The 23,202-nt window shown below is 23.8% G+C and overlaps 2 protein-coding genes across 6 annotated transcripts; one reads left to right on the forward strand and one right to left on the reverse strand.

Annotated features, from left to right (window-relative positions):
- The first annotated feature begins 668 nt into the window (after positions 1 to 668).
- On the forward strand, positions 669 to 16,887 carry LOC126901982 (probable methylthioribulose-1-phosphate dehydratase). 5 transcript variants are annotated; one of them, XM_050678982.1, is made up of 12 exons: positions 669 to 823; positions 1,655 to 1,697; positions 4,719 to 5,014; positions 5,100 to 5,227; positions 7,584 to 7,663; positions 9,282 to 9,357; positions 9,576 to 9,644; positions 11,218 to 11,327; positions 13,621 to 13,781; positions 13,837 to 13,943; positions 14,965 to 15,167; positions 16,622 to 16,887. In XM_050678982.1, the coding sequence occupies exons 3-12, from the start codon at positions 4,720 to 4,722 to the stop codon at positions 16,701 to 16,703; spliced, it is 1,311 nt and encodes a 436-aa protein (XP_050534939.1). In that variant the 5' UTR covers positions 669 to 823; positions 1,655 to 1,697; position 4,719; the 3' UTR covers positions 16,704 to 16,887. The 5 variants fall into 5 exon arrangements, with proteins under 5 accessions (XP_050534939.1, XP_050534937.1, XP_050534938.1 ...); XM_050678980.1 differs by having other exon boundaries at positions 670 to 823; positions 5,097 to 5,227; XM_050678981.1 differs by lacking the exon at positions 1,655 to 1,697 and having other exon boundaries at positions 682 to 823; positions 5,097 to 5,227.
- A 102-nt stretch (positions 16,888 to 16,989) lies between these two features.
- LOC126901978 (tetratricopeptide repeat protein 7B) lies at positions 16,990 to 23,198 on the reverse strand. The gene is made up of 16 exons (XM_050678974.1): positions 22,854 to 23,198; positions 22,458 to 22,609; positions 22,114 to 22,282; positions 21,827 to 22,039; positions 21,630 to 21,756; positions 20,763 to 20,887; positions 20,572 to 20,683; positions 20,364 to 20,511; positions 20,111 to 20,299; positions 19,879 to 20,057; positions 19,529 to 19,811; positions 19,329 to 19,467; positions 19,046 to 19,272; positions 17,525 to 17,629; positions 17,378 to 17,469; positions 16,990 to 17,317 (listed from the first exon to the last, which is right to left on the reverse strand). Exons 1-16 carry the CDS (start codon positions 22,966 to 22,968, stop codon positions 17,185 to 17,187), a joined length of 2,508 nt encoding a protein of 835 aa, XP_050534931.1. The 5' UTR covers positions 22,969 to 23,198; the 3' UTR covers positions 16,990 to 17,184.
- Between the last annotated feature and the right edge of the window lie 4 nt (positions 23,199 to 23,202).

Genomic DNA, 23,202 nt, shown 5'->3' on the forward strand with positions numbered 1-23,202 from the left:
TAAAATATTGAAGTTTAAGTAAGAATCATGATAATAATAATTTCTTGTTTTTAATTGTCATAATCTGAATTCTTTAACTAGCTAAAGAATTGTAGTCTCTATAAACTCAAGTTGAGACGTATTATTTACATTTTTATTGGTACTTAAAAGCGATTACTCTATAATTTTCAAAGAATTAAAATTTATAATACTTTTCTTAAGCTTAATGAATAGGACATGTTAAAAAAAGTTGGCATAATAGGATTAAGTGCTAAAGACTAAAATAACAAAATTGTATTTAATTAATGATTTAATGATCTCTATTCCATTTTAAGTGTTCCATTTATCCAAATAATTACTAATATTTCTAATAAGTATTAATAGTAACGCTTGTTAAGTGTTGTCAAGATAGTAGGACGATGGGTCTTCTTTGGACTTCTTACTTTAATACATTTAATTGTAACATAACTTAATTTATTTAAAATTTAGGTTTAAAACTAAAATAGAAATGTTCAATATTTTCTATGTCAATACTCTAATCACGCGATTAAGTATGAGAATTATAGACATCAGAATACTATTCCGTCTTAGAGCTTATCATTTCAATATTTATGTCTTCGTATAATTGTTAAACCTCTTAATATTATTAAAGGTCTTTGAATTATAATCATAAATTTAGAAGTGATAAGAAATTTATGTTAGCTGAACAAAAGTTTTTTTGAAATTCTTTTATATTTATTAATTCAAAATATTGATGGAATATTGCATTTTACAACAAAAATAAAAAAAAGTTTAATTTATATTTCAAATTTTAATGGTTACCTACTTACTTTTATAAAAATATGTAAGTATTAAGACATTTATTAAATGTTTATTTAAATATAAAAGAGTTTAAATAGAAGTATTACAGTAAAATACATCATTAAAATTTAGAATTTGTATTATGTAATAGATACTTTTAATAATATTAATAAATAAACAAATTTTTTTTTTATTATTTCAATGGTTTTAAGTTTTAATACCTTTTGACTATCCCATAAGATTTTATCTTAGATCTAGTATTATTAAAGAATTATTTTTGAATGAATCAGAATACTTGAGTGATATTTAAATGTCTTATCTGCTTTGAATTGAAGCTGAAAAATGTTACCTAAATGAAGAAAGAAATATTTTTATCTTATAACAAATATTATTAATAAATAGAATTGATGGATTTTTTACATTTATATCATCTTAAGTTTAAAAATTTAGGGTACAATGTTAAGAATCTTTCTCTGTAATAATAAATTATTCTATAATCCCATATTTAAGTGATGATTAAATTCTTGAAACTATATATTTTATTTAGTTTTATTAACATTAAAATATTACAATTAAAATACTTTGGCTATCTTTAACTGTTTAAAATTTAGATTACTGACATAACTTAAGTAATTGTTTTAATAAATAAATATATAATGTGTGGAGGAACACATTTAACTGACAACTCATTACTTTTAATAAAAAAAAAATTTGTTGTGATTTTTGTGTTATTAAACTATATAAAAAGTATAAATTGTATTAATTTTTAACTAGTAATACTTCTTAAGAAAAATCTGATTTATTCTGCCTTTCCAAAAAAATTTGTTTTTCGAGTTATTTTCAATTATTACATTTTTATTAATTAATATTTTAGCTATTTTGTGGAACGTACATTTATGAAAATTCACTGTTAATAGGTATATTTTTATTATTATAAATATTTAATTAATATTTTAAGTTGTCTGTGATGTGAACTTTTGATTCTTAACACTTTCATTTTACTTTACTGTATAAATTGTAAGTTTTCATTATTAAAATAAAGTTTAATTTATGTATATTAGGCCAGTCAACGAAGGAAAAATGGCGGAAAAAATTCCCAACCAAATTTTTTTTTTTTTTTAAAGTTGAATTAAGATATTTATTATGACATACTAAAAGTCCTCATCGATTTGACTTAAGCTTTTTTTTTTACAGCCTTGTAAAAGTTAAAAAATATGAGCTTTTTTAATTTTCTCAAAAAATATTTAACTTACAAAAAAAAGTTTCGTACAAAAGTTGTGTTAAAAGACAATTTTAAACAAAAAAAGTATCTTATATTTTTCCATTTAAACAAATATTTTTCGAGTTTATTTATTTATAGTATCATTAAAGTGTAATGTATATTAAGATACAATCGATAGAGTAGGTAATTGATTTGACGCTATATTGTTTAAACCCAACTAAACGCTAAATTGTACATTCTCAAACAACAATTTAATTATGTCAATTGCCACCGGAATTTCTGCTAATAATAGATAATTGTCATAAAATGGCCTTTAGTCAGGTGCTGGAGCTGGTAAAAATTGTGGCTGCCGAAAAACAGGGCTTAAATGTTCTATTATATGTGAACATTGTAAAGGTAAATGGCGTACAAATTCAATAGAAATAAAGATTGAAGATTAAGAAAATTGTACTTTTGTTGAAGATATATTCTATCAAATTTAGAATGGGAAAATGAATAAGAAAATGAAAAAAAAATTTTTTGATACATTTGTCAAATAATTTTATAGTGGAGAAATCCTCCATTGATTACATACTTTGTACTAGTTATGCATATAACTTGTATTTAGGATATAAATAAGGAAATAGGAAATCATGTAGCTTTTATATTAATCCGTTAAAATTTTAAAATTAAACACTATCTACAGATTTGCATCAAGGCGTTGTTTTTTGATAATGACTTTAATCACTGTCACATATTATCTATTCTGCAACTAATTATACACACTGTGCCGGGACACTGCTGGTTTTTTTTTAAATAGCGATTAGTTGAAGTAGTAGCAATGGGTTTACTTTAATTATTTCATTATTAATTTTAACAATAGAAGTTATTGAAGATACAGTTATAATTTTATTTAACCTTTTAAGATTTATATCATGAAAGTTATTATCCACCATTGAGTTTACTAGAACAAGACCAATTTTAGACACTTTATGACAATTAATTTTATCATTACCAGAAATTCTGGCTAAGTTGACAAAAGAGAACATGAAGTAGATGAAATGAAGAGATCAGTGACAATAGGCGAGAGTGTGAATGGGGAGGTATAAAGTTTTAAGTATTTAGGATCAGTAGTACAAATGAGCAGTGGTATTAACGAGATTTTAAGACACAGGATTAAGTGCGGGTGGTTGAAGTAGAGAGAAGCGTCTGGTATCTTATGCGATAAAAGAATTCCAATGAGGCTAAAAGGTAAATTCTACAACAATGTAGTGAGACCAGCTATGATGTATGGTTCAGAGTGTTAGGCGGTTAATAAGAAAGTAGAGCAGAGAATGAGTGTAGCAGAGATGAAAATTCTTAGTTGGATGAGTGGAGTGACTTGAAAAGATAGAATAAGGAACGAGCATATAAGAGGGAGTATAAGTGTAGCGTCAATCGTGGATAAGATGAGAAAAAATAGACTTAGATGATTTAGTCATGTTATGAGGAGAGAAGAATCGGAATCTGTAAGGACAGTTTTAGAAATGAATGTTGAAGAAAGAATAGGTAGAGGAAGGCCAAAAAAGAGATTGAGGGATGTTATTGAATGCGATATGAGAACAGCTGATGTGAGCGTAGAAGATGTGGGAGATTGTGTTAAGTGGGAGTTTAGGATGAGGGTGGCCGACCCCAAGTAGTTGGAATTAAGGCAAAGAAAAAGAAAAATATTACCAGAAATTCCGGTTTTAAACAATATAGCGTCAAATCAATTACCTACTCTATCGATTGTATCTTAATATACATTACACTTTAATGATACTATAAATAAATAAACTCACACATACACACACATGCATTTATAACATTGTGTCTAATGTAAGTGTAACATGATAAAAAGTAACCGTAAAATGACAAAAATTGGAAAATAAATTTTAGTACTCATATTAAATGTAATGTAACTCGAAAAATATTTGTTTAAATGGAAAAATATAAGATACTTTTTTTGTTTAAAATTGTCTTTTAACACAACTTTTGTACGAATTTTTTGTAAGTTAAATATTTTTTGAGAAAATTAAAAAAGCTCATATTTTTTAACTTTTACAAGGCTGTAAAAAAAAAAGCTCAAGTCCAATCGATGAGGACTTTTAGTATGTCATTATATATATCTTAATTCAACTTTAAAAAAAAAAAAATTTGGTTGGGAATTTTTTCAGCCATTCGCTAAAATTACTCCTTCGTTGACTGGCCTATATAGGGTACTTTTTTTACGTTTTAATTAATATCTCCTGAAAAAATAACAATATTAAGAGTTAGCTTTTTAGCTTTTTTTAATTTCATGCTTTTCTTAATTTACTAATAAATAAGTATTTTTATAAGTCTATTCCTTATGATAGACATCAATTTTCAAATGAAAACATAAATATTTAACCAGCTTTTTAGAAAATATTTTAATAAAAAAAAAAATGACTATTCAAAATCAATTTTTAAACTAGTATTTAAGGAGTGATTATCATTTATGTATCTAGGATAGAAAAACGCGGTTGAAAAATACTTAAACAATACTTCTATATTGATAAATCGAGAAATATTAGTTACTGAAAAAACCAGAATTGATAATTTTAGGAGATATTACAAGGCTAACACTAATATAATCACACTTTATAAAAAAAGTTTTACTAACAGAATTAATCTAGAATATTGATGAATTCAAATTAATTTAAATTATAGTTTGTAACAATGATATATTTTCTTATAGAATGAACAAAAATGCAAGTAAACAGATTAATAAAAGCCGATTTGGTAGAGTATCCACTAAGCGCAAATTTAGTGAACAATTTATATCCTCTTCAACTTGTATTCCTAAAGATAATTATATTATAAAAAAAAAGAAAAAACAAATTTGTTCATCAAAAAGTGGTCAATTTAGTGATAAAAATCATTTACTCTTAAGTAATTATTGTATTGGTGATATTGTTTGGGCTAAAATGGGTAAATATCCAGTATGGCCTGGGATTATAGTCAACGATCCTGATGAAAACATTTTTTTTAAAAGTATGTAGAATCATGTGATTTTTTTTTGTTCACATATTTATTAAATTCTCTCACTTTATATGTTAACTAATATATTTTTTAGAAGAAAATAGTACACTTATGTTACATTTATACTTTTGTAACGACTTGCAAAAGAGAAGTTGGATAAAAGAAAATCAAATATTTGAATTTGCTGGAAGAAAAAAAGTAGTAACTCAATTTCCTAAATTAATTGTAAGTAAACCTATTATTTTTATAGATTTAATATATTGACTAAGATTAAAATATTTTAAAAGTCTTTCATATTTTGAAAAAATTGTTATAAAATTTTTAAGAAGTTTTATTACTATTAGCTTCGATGCGAAGCTGAGAAGGTATTAATTTTACCATAATGTGCGTTTTTTTTTTTTTTTTTTTTTTTTTTCGATAAAAAGTTTCGCCGTTCCTCGTCGTCGTCGTCGTCATTTTTATAACGAAATGGAAATACGTTTTACCGTAAATGGGGTGGTGGTGGTCGTCGTCGTCGTCGTCGTCGTCGTCGTCGTCGTGCGACTACGATGAAAANCGTATCTAGTTGAAGACATTACTCTTAAAAAATTGTAAAATTTTTCCTCGTTCCCCGTAAATAAGGAAAATCTCCAAAAAAATTACAATTTTTAAAATTGTTAAATTTTGTCATTTTCTTAAAACTTCCATAACTTTTTAAAAATCAACAAATCAACATATTTTTTTTATACTAAAACCTTAGATATTTTCTTTTCATTTGATATCATTTTTTTGAAAATCTAACACTTATTCTGCTCACAGGTTGGGTTGGGTAAAATAGCAACTTTTTTACAAAAACTAAATTTTTCAACTTCATTTTTGAAAATGTTCCGGAAATACTGCATCCTTTAAACATATATTAAATTAAAGCTTATTTTATGTAATATAAAAAACGACTGCCGTAGTTAAATAAACTTTATTTTAGTGTTAAAATTTTCGATTTTAAATTTTCAAATTAAAAATGCTATAAATTTTCAAAAAATGTGTGTATCAGCACAAATTTTTGTTTCTAAATACATTATAAGTACATCTTTTATTTGACATACTATTTATTAAAATTGGACAATTTTCCCATATATAGGGGGCGTTCAAAACTTGAAAAATTGTATAAAAAATAGAACTTTTTCAATTTAACTTTTGAAAATGTTTCGGAAATACTNTTTAACTTTTGTATGTGTTCCGGAAATACTGTGTCCTTTAAACATATGTCAAATTAAAGCTTATATCATGTACTATAAAATTAAAAAAAAAAATTTGTCCCGACAACCTATCTTCTGTGCGCCAATGGCTAGCGTATTAAAAAATATGCTATTTTTGTGTTAAAATCCTGGGTTTTGTATTTTATTTTATTTTAAAATATATTATAAGGGCAATACACTGCCCTTTTTTTTTATAATTATTATTTTTATAATAGGCTAAATTGAATAACTTTTTTTTTATTGGTTTTTTTAGATATATAATCATTAAAATTAATTAAATTCTGAATATTTCCATTGTAGAATCTTTTTAAACGCCAAAAGTTAATTAGAAATGNAATTGCAGAATCTATTTCAACACCAAAAGTTATTGGGAAATGATTACTATTATTTCTGTTTCAATTATCTATTACGATAAAAATGTAAAAAAAAATTGAACTTTTCTGATAAATGTACTGTAAATAGTAATTATAAAATTCCCTGATTGCATATTAATCTTAACAATTTCATTTTTATCTATTTAATTATGTTAATTTCAAACTTGCAAATTGAGCTACTTGTTATGGTAATAAATTCATTTTTTTTTTTAATAAAACTTTCACTTTAAAGGATAATAAAAAGTAGGTTCAAAATTATTACTTCTAACATATTAAAAATCAAAATCAATAATAATTTGAAAACAATTAATTTAACAAATTATATAATTTATAATTAAAAGAATTACTAATCTGGGTATAATTAAGGAAATAGAAGTTGATGTTGCTTTGGTAATTATCCATCAATTTTTTAAAATTAAACACTATCTACAGATTTGCATCGAAGCGTTTTTTATGATAGTGATTTTAATCACTGTCAGATTNGAAGCGTTTTTTATGATAGTGATTTTAATCACTCTCAGTTTAAATCTATACTGGACCCAACTATGCAACGTCTCCACTATGCCGCAAACCCACTGTGCTGTGTTTTTTTTACTTAATTTTAGTGTTTTCTCTGAGTTTGTTAATTTTTATTGTTATGATAAGATTAAGTAAAAAATATATACAAGAATAAATATATATAAATTAAATTTAAGTGTTAAAATGAGACAAAATAAGTTACAAAATTATCTTTAGAAATTTATGTTTGGTCTATGTGAAATTTAAAAAAAATGAAAAAATCTGGTTTAATAACTTAGGCGTTCTAATAATTTAAATCAAATAAATAAAATGAGTAAAATAGAACTTTATCATATAATTATAAATAGGTAATATGATTATTAAAGTGTTTGTTTTATTTGGTGTTAAAAATATAATAAATAAATTTCTACATTTTAAATTATGATTCTATTTTTTTTTTTTTTTAATGTTTAGACACAAATTAGTCGTAGTAAACTTAAGATTAAGTGGAATAAAGCTGTCGATGAAGCTGAAAGTTTGGCTGTAATAACTAAGTATGATTTATAGGCTTTAAGTAGAATAGATATTACATTAAATTAGTATGTTTTAAAATATTGGGAAAAATAATACAGCAAAGAAATAACATGTGATTTAATAGTTTTAGAAGTATACATAAAAATTAAATAATTAATGAGTTTCAGAGAAATTTGATGTTTGGATAATTTAATAATATTTTTTTAATAAATTAAAACGTCTTAACATTGTATTGTTTCCTTGTGCTATTTTATATTATATTATGTATTAAAAAAATTAATATTACGAGATATAAATATATGTCTTAGATGTGTGTCTATATAAGTATTTATTAAAAAACTAGGATTTTTTCTACGCCTGTCCAATAATCCAACTTATATATTAACAAATTCTGACAAAAGGTTGTAAACAAAATTTTACAGGACAGCTAATAAAAAAATTATGAATATTAATGAATGGCATTTACACATAAACTATAAATTTAGTTGATTGTAAAAACATTGAAGAAATATGATAATAGGATCTATTGATAAAGAATTTTAGCATGAACAAAAGAAGTACAATATTTAAAATATTGTAAAATTTCTTGATTTATCTACTGATACATCTACTGATTACTTATAGAATATAACTGATAACTTATATAATAGATATCAATTTTATTTTAGCTTCAATTCGAAGCTGAGATGATATGAGATGTGTTTTTTTTTGTGTTGTTACCACTTTTTCTCAGTTCTCACCGAACCAATGTCTTTCTTTTTTCACAAAAATTAACTTTTTCAATTTAACTTTTGAAAGTGAAATACTGACACTTTTATATATATCTTAAATTAAAGGTAATGTAATATACTTTATTATGGAAAAAAAAAAAATTTCTGACTTTATTTTGTCTTCATGGTTAAAATAGTTAACAAATGCTATTTTTGTGTGAAAATTCTGGATTTTATTTTTTACATTTTTAATTTTATAATGCTTTAACTTATTAAAAATTGTATGGATCAATACAATTTTTTCATGAAAGTAGTATTTATATACATCTTTCATTCGACATACTTTATATTAATCAGGATACAAATAAGTAAATACAAATCATGTAGCTTTTGTAATAATCCACTAATTTTTTAAAATTAAACAAATTATCTACAGATTTGCATCGAAGTGTTTTTTATGATAATGATTTTAATCGCTGTCAGATATCATTATACTTGACCCAACTATTCCACGTCACCACTGTGTCGCGAGCCCCCTGTGCTGAGTTTTTTTAAAATGGCAGCATACATAACTAACAATCTTAAAAAAATAGAAAATGACTGATCGATAACAAATTATGGACAAGTACCTTTGAAATAATTCTTATATTTATACTTAGGCGGAAGAAAGCCAGGAAATTATTAACGATAAAAATAAAACACCCGCATCTTAACTTCAGTCACCATAATAAAATACAATTATATGGTTAAATAAAAATAATTTATTTAATATTGTTCCAATTCAAAAATTCAAAAGATAAACCAGTATGATGAATATGATAAAATATTTTTCATTTATGATTATTATTTTTTTGAATGTTATATTACTTTATAAACATTTTTTATTGCATTATAAATTAATTTAATTCATTTGTGATTCTTTTTTCAGAAATGATCGAATTAAAGCTTATTTTGACAATACAATTTTACCTATGAATAGCGATAAGACTACAAAGAAATTACAGGTTTATTTATTTTTCATTATTTTTCAATTTAATTTAATTTTCTTAATTGAATCAATTTATGTATGATTAGCATACAATATAATATAAAATTTATAAAGACAAAATGATTTCTTCATGTATTATAAAAATTAAATATTAAGTAAATGTAGATATTAATTAATTATATTTCTAGAGTAATTTAAAAATATTTTTTTGTTTATGTAGTATTTTTTTTCCAGAAAAAAAATCGGGAGTTGAAAAATTCTCCAAAAACTCAAAGGACTAAAATATGCAGCTTTCATATCCAGGTACTTTTTTATTTAGTTAAAATTATTTATAGACATTTAAAAAAACATTAAATCTTAAATAAAATATAATTTATTTTGCTAAAATTAAGTTAAATATATTACACAAAGATAATAATTATGTAGTAAAAATTCATTACTTGTGGCTAATATTATTTAAATCAAATGTTTTAATTTTAAAAGAAACTCTAAGTAAATGTTTTTTGAGCTGAATATTTTTTAGTTTTAATTAATATTTTATTAAAATATGTAGTAAAATATATATATGTATAATTTTTTATTTTAAATAATAGTGCTTGTGATTACCTAATTATTTAAGTTAACTTATATTAAAAAAAAAAAATTGTATCTAATTATTTACTCTTGAGCTAATTATGTCCTTTACTGTTAACAAGTAAAAAAAAAAATGTGAGAGTTTGTTGATAATAATGTTTATTTTCAATGTAGATTAATCCACTTCATAATTTTAAATTGTTATTAGTATGATAGAGATAGTATATACAGTATATATATAGATAGTATTAATGGATGGAATATTATCTATTTTTACAAGAATTTGAAAATGTAGGCATTGTGATAAGATACCACAATTAAATGCAATTAGTATTATTTAATATTTTTATAGGTGATTTTGTTCATTGTCCATTTTTTTAAAAGTTGCTAAATTGAGTAATATTTTTGATAATTAATAACAAATTATCAATTGTAGATCATGTCTTTAGTATGTATATAATATTATTTTTTAACTAGCTAAATAATTTTAACTATACATTTTTTATATATGTATTGTTAAATACTTTATATAATAAAATAAAACTTTTTTTTTAATTTTGATGTTTACCAGGTGAAGTTTCAAAAGGTGGTTGCACTTATTGCCTATTTATAAATTATGTATATATATATATATATATATATATACATTATTAAACCACACCTCTCATGAATACATGCTGGATCCACTAGGATTTAGTGACCTTCTAAAGTGTTAATGGAGTTTTTTATTATACCAAACATTTTAAAATATTTTATTTGAAATTTGCTAATTTATGTGTCAGTTAATGTAAATTCACAGGCGTATCTACAAATACCTATAATATAGACACAATTAAAATAAAGAAATTCTGAGGAGATACTTAATTCACTTTTCTTTAAAAAATATTTTTTATAATGATAAATATAACTTTTAAATTATTTATGTATGACGATGAGAAATGGANATTTTTTATAATGATAAATATAACTTTTAAATTATTTATGTATGACGATGAGAAATGGAAAGGCATTAAAACCCCTTACTTCTATATGCCCTTTGGGTATGACATGTGAAAAGTTCTAAATACACTTGTGTGTGAATATGTGGCATAATATCTAGCAGAAAGCTAGAGGATTAAGTTCTCCCATTAGTCACTCTTTGCCAATATTTTGGATAATATTCATTTATTAGCATTTTTTTTTTTTTTTGATATCAGCCTCATGGAAAAATTGTGGTTATACCTCTGATTTGAATTATCATATTTAATAAAAAAATAGGTTATATAAAGTTTTAAATAAAATTAATTATTTTTATGTACTTCAGAAAAATAATGAAAATGAACATCCTCGAATACTAATACCTGAATTATGCAAACAATTTTACATAAGTGGGTGGGTTACTGGAACAGGCGGAGGTATCAGTATAAAATATAAGTATGTATTTAATTTTTTTAAAGTTACTTTAGAAATATATTACAAAATTTTAACTTTTATTACTCACTCACTTATAAAGGAGAAAAACCTCAAAAAAAAAAAAATTTTCCTAGGATTTATTGAACATTGTAGTTCAGTCTATTATAGTTATCAATTAGCTAAGTGTTAAGATGATACAAGTAAAATAACAGTGTTTATAGGAATATATATAAAGTGAGTTTATAAATTAAAGAAAGAACAGTCATGGACACAATGTAAATATCACTAGTTTAACAGACAAACTTTTTTATTAGTAAGGGTTATTCTAGAACTTGAAATTTTTTTACAGTTATTTTTCTGTAGGGATTTGTATTACCCAATAAATTCACAATTTGAAGTTTGATATTTCTTAATGATAGTTTATGAGCTTTAAATATACTTAGTAATACCTAAGTAGTTTTATAGCTGGTTATTAGTTACATAATTTTTTCGCTTTTTAGCTTCAATATCAAGCTGAGAAGATATTAATTTTACTATGATGTGTTTTTTTTTGTGTCTGTTATCAATTTTTCTCAGTTCTCACCAAACCCATTTCTTTAACGATACGTCAAAAGATCACAAATTGTATCTAGTCGAAGACATTACCCTCAAAAATTGACAAAATTTCCCTCGTTCTCCGTAAATGGGAGAAATCTATAAAAAATTTACAAATTTAAAAATTGCTAATTTTTTCAATTTTTTTTTTTTATAGATAAATGATGTCTTTACCTATCATTTGATATATTTTTTTTATAAAAAATTATTATAAATCTAACTCTCTACCTGCCCACAGGGGGTATTCAAAATGACAACTTTTTCAACTTAACTTTTGAAAGTGAAATACTGACACTTTTATATATATCTTAAATTAAAGGTAATGTAATATACTTTATTATGGAAAAAAAAAAAATTTCTGACTTTATTTTGTCTTCATGGTTAAAATAGTTATCAAATGCTATATTTGTGTGAAAATTCTGGATTTTATTTTTTACATTTTTAATTTTATAATGCTTTAACTTATTAAAAATTGTATGGATCAATACAATTTTTTCATGAAAGTAGTATTTATATACATCTTTCATTCGACATACTTTATATTAATCAGGATACAAATAAGTAAATACAAATCATGTAGCTTTTGTAATAATCCACTAATTTTTTAAAATTAAACAAATTATCTACAGATTTGCATTGAAGCGTTTTTTATGATAGTGATTTTAATCATCTTTACTGTATCCAACTATGCCACGTCTCCAATATGATGGGTCTTTTTTTTAAATTAAGATTGATAATTTAATATAGTGTTTTACAAAATGTGTATTAGGTCAGATAATAAAAAAAGCTAGTAGGGTGAGTGAAAAAAACTAAATTTTTTAGTTGAAACCTATTACATTATCCTTGATATTCGTTGAAGTTATTTGAATCTAAATGAGATAAAAAACCCAGCACAGGGGGTCGCGGCACAGTGGTGACGTGGCATAGATGGATCAAGTATAATGATATCTGACAGTGATTAAAATCACTATCAAAAAAAAACGCTTCGATGCAAATCTTTAGATATTGTTTAATTTTAAAAAATTGGTGGATTATTCCAAAAGCTACATGATCTGCTAGTTCATTATTAATATCCTAATTAAGATAAAGTATGACGAATGAAAAAGGGATTATTAAAAAATATTATTTCTTATAAAAAAATAATGTTGATCCATACACTTTTAAATATGTCATAGCATTATAAAGTTAAAAATGTAAAAAATAAAATCGAGAATTTTCACATAATAATAGCATTTGGTAGCCATTTTCACCGTGAAGATAAAATAAAGTCCGAAATTTTTTTTTCGCATAATAAAGTAGATTACATNTATAAAATAAAGTCCAAAATTTTTTTTTCGCATAATAAAGTAGATTACATTAACTTTAATTTAAGATTTGTGATCTTTTGACGTATCATTGAAAGAAATCGGTTCGGTGAGATCTGAGAAAAAGTGGTAACAGACACAAAAAAAAACACATCTTAGTAAAACCAATACCTTCTCAGCTTCGCATCGAAGCTAAAAGATTCAAAAATCTCAACTTTTTACAGTCCTCTTCCCTTTTAGGTATAGAAATATTCATAACTTCCAAAATTTACTTTTTAAAGTATCTGTGTTTGGTATAACAACTTCATTTTATTATTTAACTATAAATTTTATTCCTTAGTAGTACATAAATATTTATAATTATTGTTATAAATAAAGTTATATTTATTTTTTTCAATCATATATCTTTATTACAGTGGCCATATTTATATTGCACCATCTGGAGTTCAAAAAGAACGGATACAATCTGAAGATATTTTTGTTCAAGATATGAATGGAATAGATTTAGAAGTACCACCAAAAGAAAAGCTTTTGAATAAAAGCCAATGTACTCCTATTTTTATATGTGTCTACAATGGTAAATACACAATAAATTAGGTAATTATTATTTTAATAGATTTTTATTATTTTAGAACGTAATGCAGGTGCAGTGATTCATACACATTCTCCAGAGGTGGTAAAACTATCTTTATTAAATCCTGAAAATGAAGTTAGAATAAAAGGCCTTGAAATGATCAAAGTAAAATAATTTTAATTTAAAATTTTTTTGAATGGTTTTTTAAAATTTTTTATAGTTGAATGTTACAAAATTTTCCAATTAGGCATTTATTTACTAATCGTATTGAATTTTGGTTTATAAGTTAATGTTAATTACTAAATATTGATATGTCCAAATTAATCTTTTTGAAGGTCCTAGGCATTAATTAAAAAACAATAATGTATTATATTTTTGTACTTTATTATGGCTGGACGTAGGTGAAAAAGTTGTCTATAACTTTTTCCGATACACAATATTTTAATATTAATTATATAGAAGTATTTAAAACTTAGATTATAATAAATTTTACACTTTTAAATAGAATTATATATTAAATATTGTGTAATTAAATAAAGCAATATCATATTAACAAGTAGTTGGGATTAAGGCAAGGAAGAAGAAGACATTAATGAGTAAACTAAGGAATATTAAAAAGAGATTATGTAGTAAAATATATACTATCTTAACTCTTTACATACCATACTAAAATATTGTTTTTTTATGGCTGATTTAAGTAGTATTTATTTCTCGATTTTCAAGTGTTTTAAATTTTTTTATCTATTCCTTATTCCTTTTGTTAAGGTACTAGCTCTATTTTTTTTAATGGCAACATACAGTAACCTTGTATTTATATATAATAGTCTGTTGTATTAAAGTTATGTTCTATATACCTAAAAATATTTATTAATTATAAATTGTTTAAACACTCAACTACATGCATTTTTGTTGTAAAAGTGTTATTTTTTCTTTTTTGTTCTAAAAATTACTAGAAATTTAAGATTTACTATTCATTTCTGGGAGGATGGTAAAGTAAGAAAAAATTGTATTCTCGTCAATCAAAATGTTCATTCAATAATAAAACAATTATGATGTATAATTTTTTTTCTTATTTTTTAACATTTTTGAATAGTTTTTCAATTTTAAGTTAACTAAGCTATATTGTGCGTTTACTACTTAAACTTTTAATTTTAAACCATAATATTTTTTGATGATTATTTTTTAGGGTATATTTAATGATGAACTCGATCGATTTTATAATAATGATGAAGATGTTATAGTACCAATTATTGAAAATTCAAAATTTGAACGGGATTTAGTTCACACATTTCATAAAACTTTAAAAAAATACCCAGCTTCTTCAGCCATTCTTGTTCGTAATCATGGTATGTATGTTTGGGGAAAAGATTGGAAGTCTGCTAAAACTCAGTGAGTATTATTGTTAATCTAATATTTAAATTGATTAATCAATTAATATTATAGTAAAAATTATTGTATAAATCTAAGTATTTTTAGTCGCGTACAATTATTTTTTTTGAGACAAGCTTAATTCAAAAATGGTTATCTCTCTAATATTTTATTCAAATAATGTCTAGAATTAAGATATTTTATTTTTAAAAACATGTAAGATCTTTAATAAAAATGTTTAATTTACTTAGTAAATTCATTCTTCTTTTAATAATGCCATTAAGTAGAAAAAATGTAATCTAATTTGGTGATGTTAAAAGTATCTCTATTCTTATTTTTTTCAGTTTAAAACATAATTTTGTGTATTTGAAGTATTAGTATGCTAATAATAATACTATGTATCTATAATTTTACCAACTTTTCAGGAGAGAGAAAAACTGAAAATACTCGCAACAGTTTTTGCCCAATTTTAATTCTTATATGTAGGATTTGGTTATGTTATATTGATACATTATACTTGTTAATTATTGAAAAGACTACTGTAATATATTTACTGTAACTAGTTATATATTATTAAAATTTAAAATACTTTTTCTGCTTTCCACCTTCGAAATGTATTATGGTAAAATAAAGCATTTTATAAAATTTTTAAGACGGTTTTTAAGATTGGGTTTTGTTATATGATAAACATGTAAACATTGTATCTATTATACTATAAAATTGGCCATGCACACAATTTTTAATATAGTATATCATAATTAGAATTATTTTAAAGTTAAATTATTTTTTACTATTATATAGAAAACATTTTTATCAAAAGATTATTTTCATTGATAAAAGTTTGCAAAAGTTAATAAGCGTCAAATCTATTTATACACAATTAGATCATAAATAATTTGGAATAAAAATCTCATTTATCTTTTAAATAATTTACTATTTAAATTTTAGATATGTGGTATATCTATACCACATGTTAGTATAGTCATACTCAACATATATCTATACTCAATGATGTAACAATACGTTTGTATGAACCTATGAAACTCAGTATTGCCAATTAATGATTTTAGTCATGATTCAAATTAAGGAGAGATTATTCAATAAAAATTAATAAAGTTGGGTGTTAGGAAAAATTGGTTTACTAGCAATTTGGGAGTATTCTGCATAGTTTGTAATATAATGATAAAAAATTGGAATGGCAGAGCTGGACTATTGTAGTCAGACACTAATCAATAGTTTTTAGTCTTATTGTAGTTTTTGTATACATTTTTATAGTTTTTAAATTCCTTCTTGCTGTTAATCTACTATCTAGGATATATATAAATTCAGAGAAATTTAAAGCAATTAATTTCAATGTTATAATTTGAAATAATATTGTAATATATTTTTAGCATGAAGTTTCATTTTTTGTGCCTTATTATTATTATTTTCTCTTAATTTAAAATTAATTTTGATTAAATATTTTATGTTTTCAGATGTGAATGTTATGATTACTGTTTCAATATACTGATATTTCAAAAAACTCATTTAATTCAGATTTCTGAACACAACAAGTAATTTATTAAACTATGCAATTTAAATAATTTTATTAAAATATTACAGAAATATATTAACAATTTACATATTAATTTTGTATGTAACATTTTATTTCTATTTCTACTTTTTAAAAGGTTTTAAAATGTCAAAACAATTTTTTAAAATACATATTATCATAATTAAATAAATAAATCTACATCATTTATGTACTAGATTTTTTAATGTATTGCTTTTATTTTGATTACTAATAAATTATAAAAAATTTAACAAAAACTCAACAAGGTACAAAGTATTCCATATAGATTAGTATTAATACACATAAAAAAAGTGCATAAGAAAAGAAATATAGTACTAATAGTATGCAATAAAGCCAATACTGATCACCAATAAGAACTAGGAATTATGAAAATTATGGTAAACCTCTCCTTTTGATTATTTTATAGCTAAAACAAAAAATTAACTCAAAAGTTTAGCTTCAATTATTCATTTGGATTTATAGTAATTAATCAAATGGTAATGGAATACTAGTATATTGCATTATAGGGCTAATCATTTCTACTTGCAATGCAGTTGTCATACTGTCAGTGGCACTTTCAGTTTCTCCTAAGCTTTCTAATACTTTTCCAAGATTATACCTATAACATTTAAATTAATTTAATACAGAAAAAGAGATATTGAATGAAATTAGAGATTACCAAATTTCAGAAGTATAAGGATTAATTTTTGCAGCATCTCTTAATGTTTTTTCAGCTAGCCTATGACTTCCCAAGTAATGATACATTAAACCCTATATTATAACAATTATATTTATCAGTAATAATACACTAGAAAATACAAATTACCAAGTGTTGAAGACTTTTTAAATGAGCTGGGTGAACAGTAACTGCATTTTGGTAACATTGTTTTGCTTCATTAAACTCATTTCTTTTTTCATGAAATAGTCCACGCTAAATAAAATAAAATTGAACACAATTGTTGATTAAAATAAAATATTTTTTTTATTTTTAAATAATTATTGCTTTTAAAGGGGTGTTAAAGGGCTGGCTGGTAATTTTTACAGATTTATGTGTCAAATAAAATGGCAACATTAACAATATTCTTATACAGGCGTTTTTAAATATGACCATTTAATTTATACTATATTATGTATAACTAGAGTTAATACTGGTTCAAAAGTTGTTATCGACCACTCATTTTCTTAATTACATAATTGTCTATTAAATAAGCTAGTAAATTATGTACGCTTCAATAAAATAAATTTAACACCTCTATAAGTTACAAGGGATGATTTAAAAAAGTAATTTAAGCTAATATAAAAAAAATATACAAAACTAAAAAAACCCAAATTTTTTTTTTCTATTATTGAATTTATTTTGTGAGCAATCGAGTGGTTTATAATAAACTGATCACACTGTATATATATTTTATTTAACAGTTATTCATGTGCACATTAATATATGTAGCCTTTGTTAAACTAAACTTTTTTAAAGTAAAATAAAGTCTTTTTTAAAAAAGACTATTGTTTATCTTAGCTATAATAAATTTTATACTGCTTGTCACAAAGGCAAAGGACAGTTGCCACTCTTGACTTTTATGTTTGTCAATTTTCTAAATTGTGTATTATAAAATTTTGCAAATTAAAACATTTTTTTAAATTGAAAGATAAATTTTTTTTTATTAAAATGTATTATGAATACAGGATTAAAATCATCGTTTTTATAGATTGATATCATGTAGATTTGGTTTTTATTTATTAAAAGTATACACTTAATTTAAAGAATAATATAATACATAAATAATATATAAAACTACCAACAATTTTTTTATTTATAGACATTTTTTCTGCAAATGCCTGTTAGAATAATATTTTTAGGGATGTTAATTGTATTTTCTCCTTACTCTAAAAAAACACCATGCATGTATATACACATAATATATATATATATAGACACTGATTCATTAATGAGATGAAAAGTAAAGTAGTAGTAGTAAAGTGACTGAATTATAGTCGTAAAATTAATCAGCTCTTGAAGAAAAGTGTTTAAGAATAATTAAGAGTAAAACAGAGTATATAGAGTACTAGTTTGACAAAGGAGAACATGAGGTAGGCGAAATGAAGAGTTCAGTGACAATAAATTAAGCTAATGTATGTCAACTTGCCCCATAAAAAAATTATCAATAATTATAAAAAGAATAAGTATTATTTAATGAGCTTTTTACCAATTGGTCTCAATATATCTAGTAGTATTTTTAGTAAATTTCAAGTTTGTTGTAAATACTTTTTCGAGAGATTCAATTTAAGTGTCATATGGTTTTGGTCTTACAAAAACTACTCTATAAAAACAAATAATACTTATTATTACCATGAACATAATATGATGTGATAGTGGAAAAATACTGGCAGCTTCTAATAAACAACTATTGGCTGCATCAAATTGCTCTTGTGACAAATATATTTCAGCTAAAAGTAACCATACATTTTGTTGGGTATACCAAACAGAATTTGCTACTGGTCTTTGTGGAACCAATGAACTAATAGAAGATGCTACTTCAGATAATGCTTGTTCTATTTTTGCAGGACCCAATGAATCTATTATAGCTTAACATTAAAATTTTGCTTAAATGTACAAAAAAAGTTTTTATTACTTGAATCTTTATCTGAATGCTCAGTAGTATAAAGTTGAAAAACACTTCGAGTGTCAGTATGTTCTATTGATGGTGAACCTTCATTACATACTGAAGCTTTACACAAGGATAGCATATGTTTTGCTGTAATTAATGCAACCTGATGAAAAATAATAAATGTTTTAGTGAGTAACTAATGAAAAAAAGTATCAAGCAATTACCTCTGAATCTTCAGTATATAGTTCAATTCTAGCCTTCATAAAAAGTAAGCCAATGTGATCAGGAAAATCGTCCAAAGAAGTTTTTAAGAGAGCTTTAGCTTCATTCATATTTTTTTGTGCACTCAGTAATAAAATTTCCAATTGTAAGGATGGTGTGTGTTCAGAGTTTAATTTTAAAGCTTGACGTACTTTACTTGTAGCCTCTGATATTTTAGCTACACAAGCATAATGAAATGCCAAGTAATAATAAGATAAGTGATCATTTGGATCTATACATTGAGCTCTAAAATATGCAATATATTATTGAAAACAATAAAATATAGTAAATATGATCAACAGTTAATATTTACTTCAATAAGGATTCTAAACAAATGGTGTGATATTTATCTTTGACAGATTTTAAAATAGATGTTAGAGCAATACACTGTGCTCCAATTCCAATGTACAAATAGCATCTTGATAACAAATTTTGAGGTTGTCGTTGCTCTCGCTTTAATGCTTCTTGACTCCAATTTAAACCTTCTTCCATCTGAAAAAAAAAACAATTATTATTTTAATAATTTGAAAAAGTATAAATAGTACCTTGAATAAGTATTGATAACATATTTTAGCAGCAATCAAACAAGGAGTTGCAGCATTTGGTTGCATATTTATAACACATTTAAGTACTTCTAAAGCTCTAATATGGCGTCCAGCAGCTTCAAGGCATAAAGCTTGTTGCATCCATACATGACTATCATCAGCAGAAAATTTCATAGCACGCTCAAAAGACTATCAAACTCTTTTTAGATTTTTTTAAAAAGATATGGTAAATTGTAATTTTTTAAATACATACTTCATGTAACATATTATACTGTCCCCAAAGAACTAATGCAAATGTAAGTAAATCATATATAGCAGTTGCTAAATTGAATGCTCTAATCCTAGCATCTTTAAACTCAGGTGACTGACTCAAAACTGCATTTCTAGTAGCCATAGCTTCACTGCATATTTTTTAATTTAATATAATTTAGACAAAATTATTTTTAACATATAAATTATACCTTATAATGAGTAATAATATTGTTTCTTCATGTTCACTTCTTGGTAAAAACATATTTATAGTATTGTACTTTTTGGATTTTCTAACATTACTTAAATGTTTTTTGGTTGGAGCTAAAACAAGTATTTGTTTATTTTTATTTATTTAATACAACATTTTTAAAATATATAAATTTTTTCTCTTAAATCTTACTATTTTGAGTTGGGAGAGAATAATACTTAGGAGATACTTTACGTAGAAGAAATTCAGCGAATTGATAAGTTAAAACAAGTCTAATAGAATGAGTACCATGTGCTTCACATGCTGATAATATACTCCTAAAATATAGTTCAACTATAATCAAATATCATAATAAGTTATCAAAAATGTATTTTAATTAGACAATAATCTTTGCCATCTTGAAAATATTTGGCTTCTAACAGTTATCAACTACATTTTATGCAAAAAAAACCCAGCACAGCTAAGTCTTGGCATAGTTGGAACAAGTATAGATGATATCTTATAATGATTAAGATTACAATCATAAAAAACACTTGGATACAAAAATGTTAAACTTCACAATATAATGTATATTTGTAATTTCACAATTTCTTTGTTTTTAAATTTCACTTTAACTTAATAAAGAAACATATTAGTAGTATAAACAATGAAAATTATGAGTTAATTAATTATTTATTTATATATAGAAATGATACAAAAATTACTTAATAAATTAAATGTAGATTTTTTTTTCCTCGCCTTAATCCCAACTACTTGGGGTCGGCCACCCTTATTCTAAACTACCACTTAACACAATTCATCATCTACACTCACATTAGCTGTCTTCATACCATATTTAATTACATCCCTCCACCTCTTTTTTGGTCTTTCTCTATCTCTTCTTCCTTCAACATTCATTTCTATAATTGTTCTTACAGCTTCCGATTCCTCTCTCTTCATAACACGACCAAACCATCTAAGTCTAAGTAGTAAGTAATATGTAGATAGATAATAAAATGTAATTAATTTAATATTAAAAGTTTATTTGTTATTCAGTTTAAATTTATGTTAAAAATTTACCTGAATGTAGAAATGGCACCAGTATAATTTAAATTTTCTATAAGTAATAATGGCAGTCGTAAAATAACAGTCTCTACTAAAATACTAAGTGTATGTGACATGTTAATGGGTTGTGGAGAATGAGATCCTAAAATATATACAACAATTTTATTAATATTTTTTATTTTATGTTATTTTTAAATAATTCATGAAGATACCAGTAGTAGAAATAACATTAGTATTATTAATTGATGGAGCAGTACCACCAATTGGTGATGGCAACATAAGCTGATTTTCTTTGTTATCCAGTTCTTGTAAATATAAAATTCCTAAATTAGTAGCTTGCTCATAGTTTTTTATGACACTGTCGACCCATGCAGTTTTTTTGAAACGAGAGCTTGTCGATGGTTTTAATTTTTCTTGACATAATCCTTGAAAGTATAATTACATACATAATAATGAATGACAATTTTTACCATGAAAATGTTTAAAGAGTTTTAAATACCTTTAACTGCAAAAGATTCTGCTAAAATTCTTATATTGCGAATTTGTAAATCAGTTTGTATTACAGAGTTCAATTTTGCTTCAGAGCAATGTTGCATAGCTTCTTCATAATTACCACATGCGTAACAAAGTTTAGCAAGAAGCATATGAGCATCTATATTCATGCCAGTCTAAAATAATTTTTAATTTTAATCATTTAATTTGGATTAACTTAAGTTCTTTGATATATCAAAATAATATTCATTTTTGAGATTTTAAATACCTTAATTTATTAATTTTTAAAAATTTGATTTATTAATAGCTAATTGTAGGATTAGATTAAAAAATATAATAAAATATTTATACTTGGGTATTCAGTTCATTAATTGAATCAGTTAAATGTGACTTAGCATCAATTAGACCTGTACAAGCTTTAGATATATTACTTTCAACTGGTGGATGCTCTTCTAAAAACATTTCTAACTTTGCTTCACCAACCATTAAGTTGTACAATAAAGCTAAACATTGAAATAGTATTTAAATAAAGTTTAAATTTTTAAACTATAAAACAATTTTTTTTTTATCTCCAGTTCAATAATTTTCAACTGAGCTTTATTTTATTTAATAAGTATATAGAAAAAATAAAATTATTAATAATAATTAAGTTTGATAATTAAAAAAATTTTTATTTAATTATCAAACTTAATGACTTAATGACGAGAAGGAATTTTTTATAAATTGTATTATGTGAATTGGTAATACCTTTACTTGAAGATAGCTGTTCAGCAAGTTCTAATATTTTTGTCCAGTTACCTTCTTCTCGACATCCAGCTAAATCAGATTCCACTTTTGTGTTCTTTAAATTTTTACTCGCCATAATTTAATATTTAGTGTTTCTCATTAATATTTTCAAGACAATTATTAATTACATAAAAAAGTACATTTAATTAAATTATTTATTTTTTAATAAATCGAGAAAGTGAATAGTAAACATAATAGAAAAAATGTCAATAAGAAGTATTAATGAAATTCTATGAATATTATTTATATTTTTACTGTGTAAAAAATTAATATTTAGTGAATTAATCTTTTTTCTTGATTATACTGATAA

This window comes from Daktulosphaira vitifoliae, unplaced genomic scaffold (genome assembly GCF_025091365.1).
Source record: "Daktulosphaira vitifoliae isolate Bord-2020 unplaced genomic scaffold, ASM2509136v1 Scaffold_3, whole genome shotgun sequence".
Lineage (NCBI taxonomy): Eukaryota > Metazoa > Arthropoda > Insecta > Hemiptera > Phylloxeridae > Daktulosphaira > Daktulosphaira vitifoliae.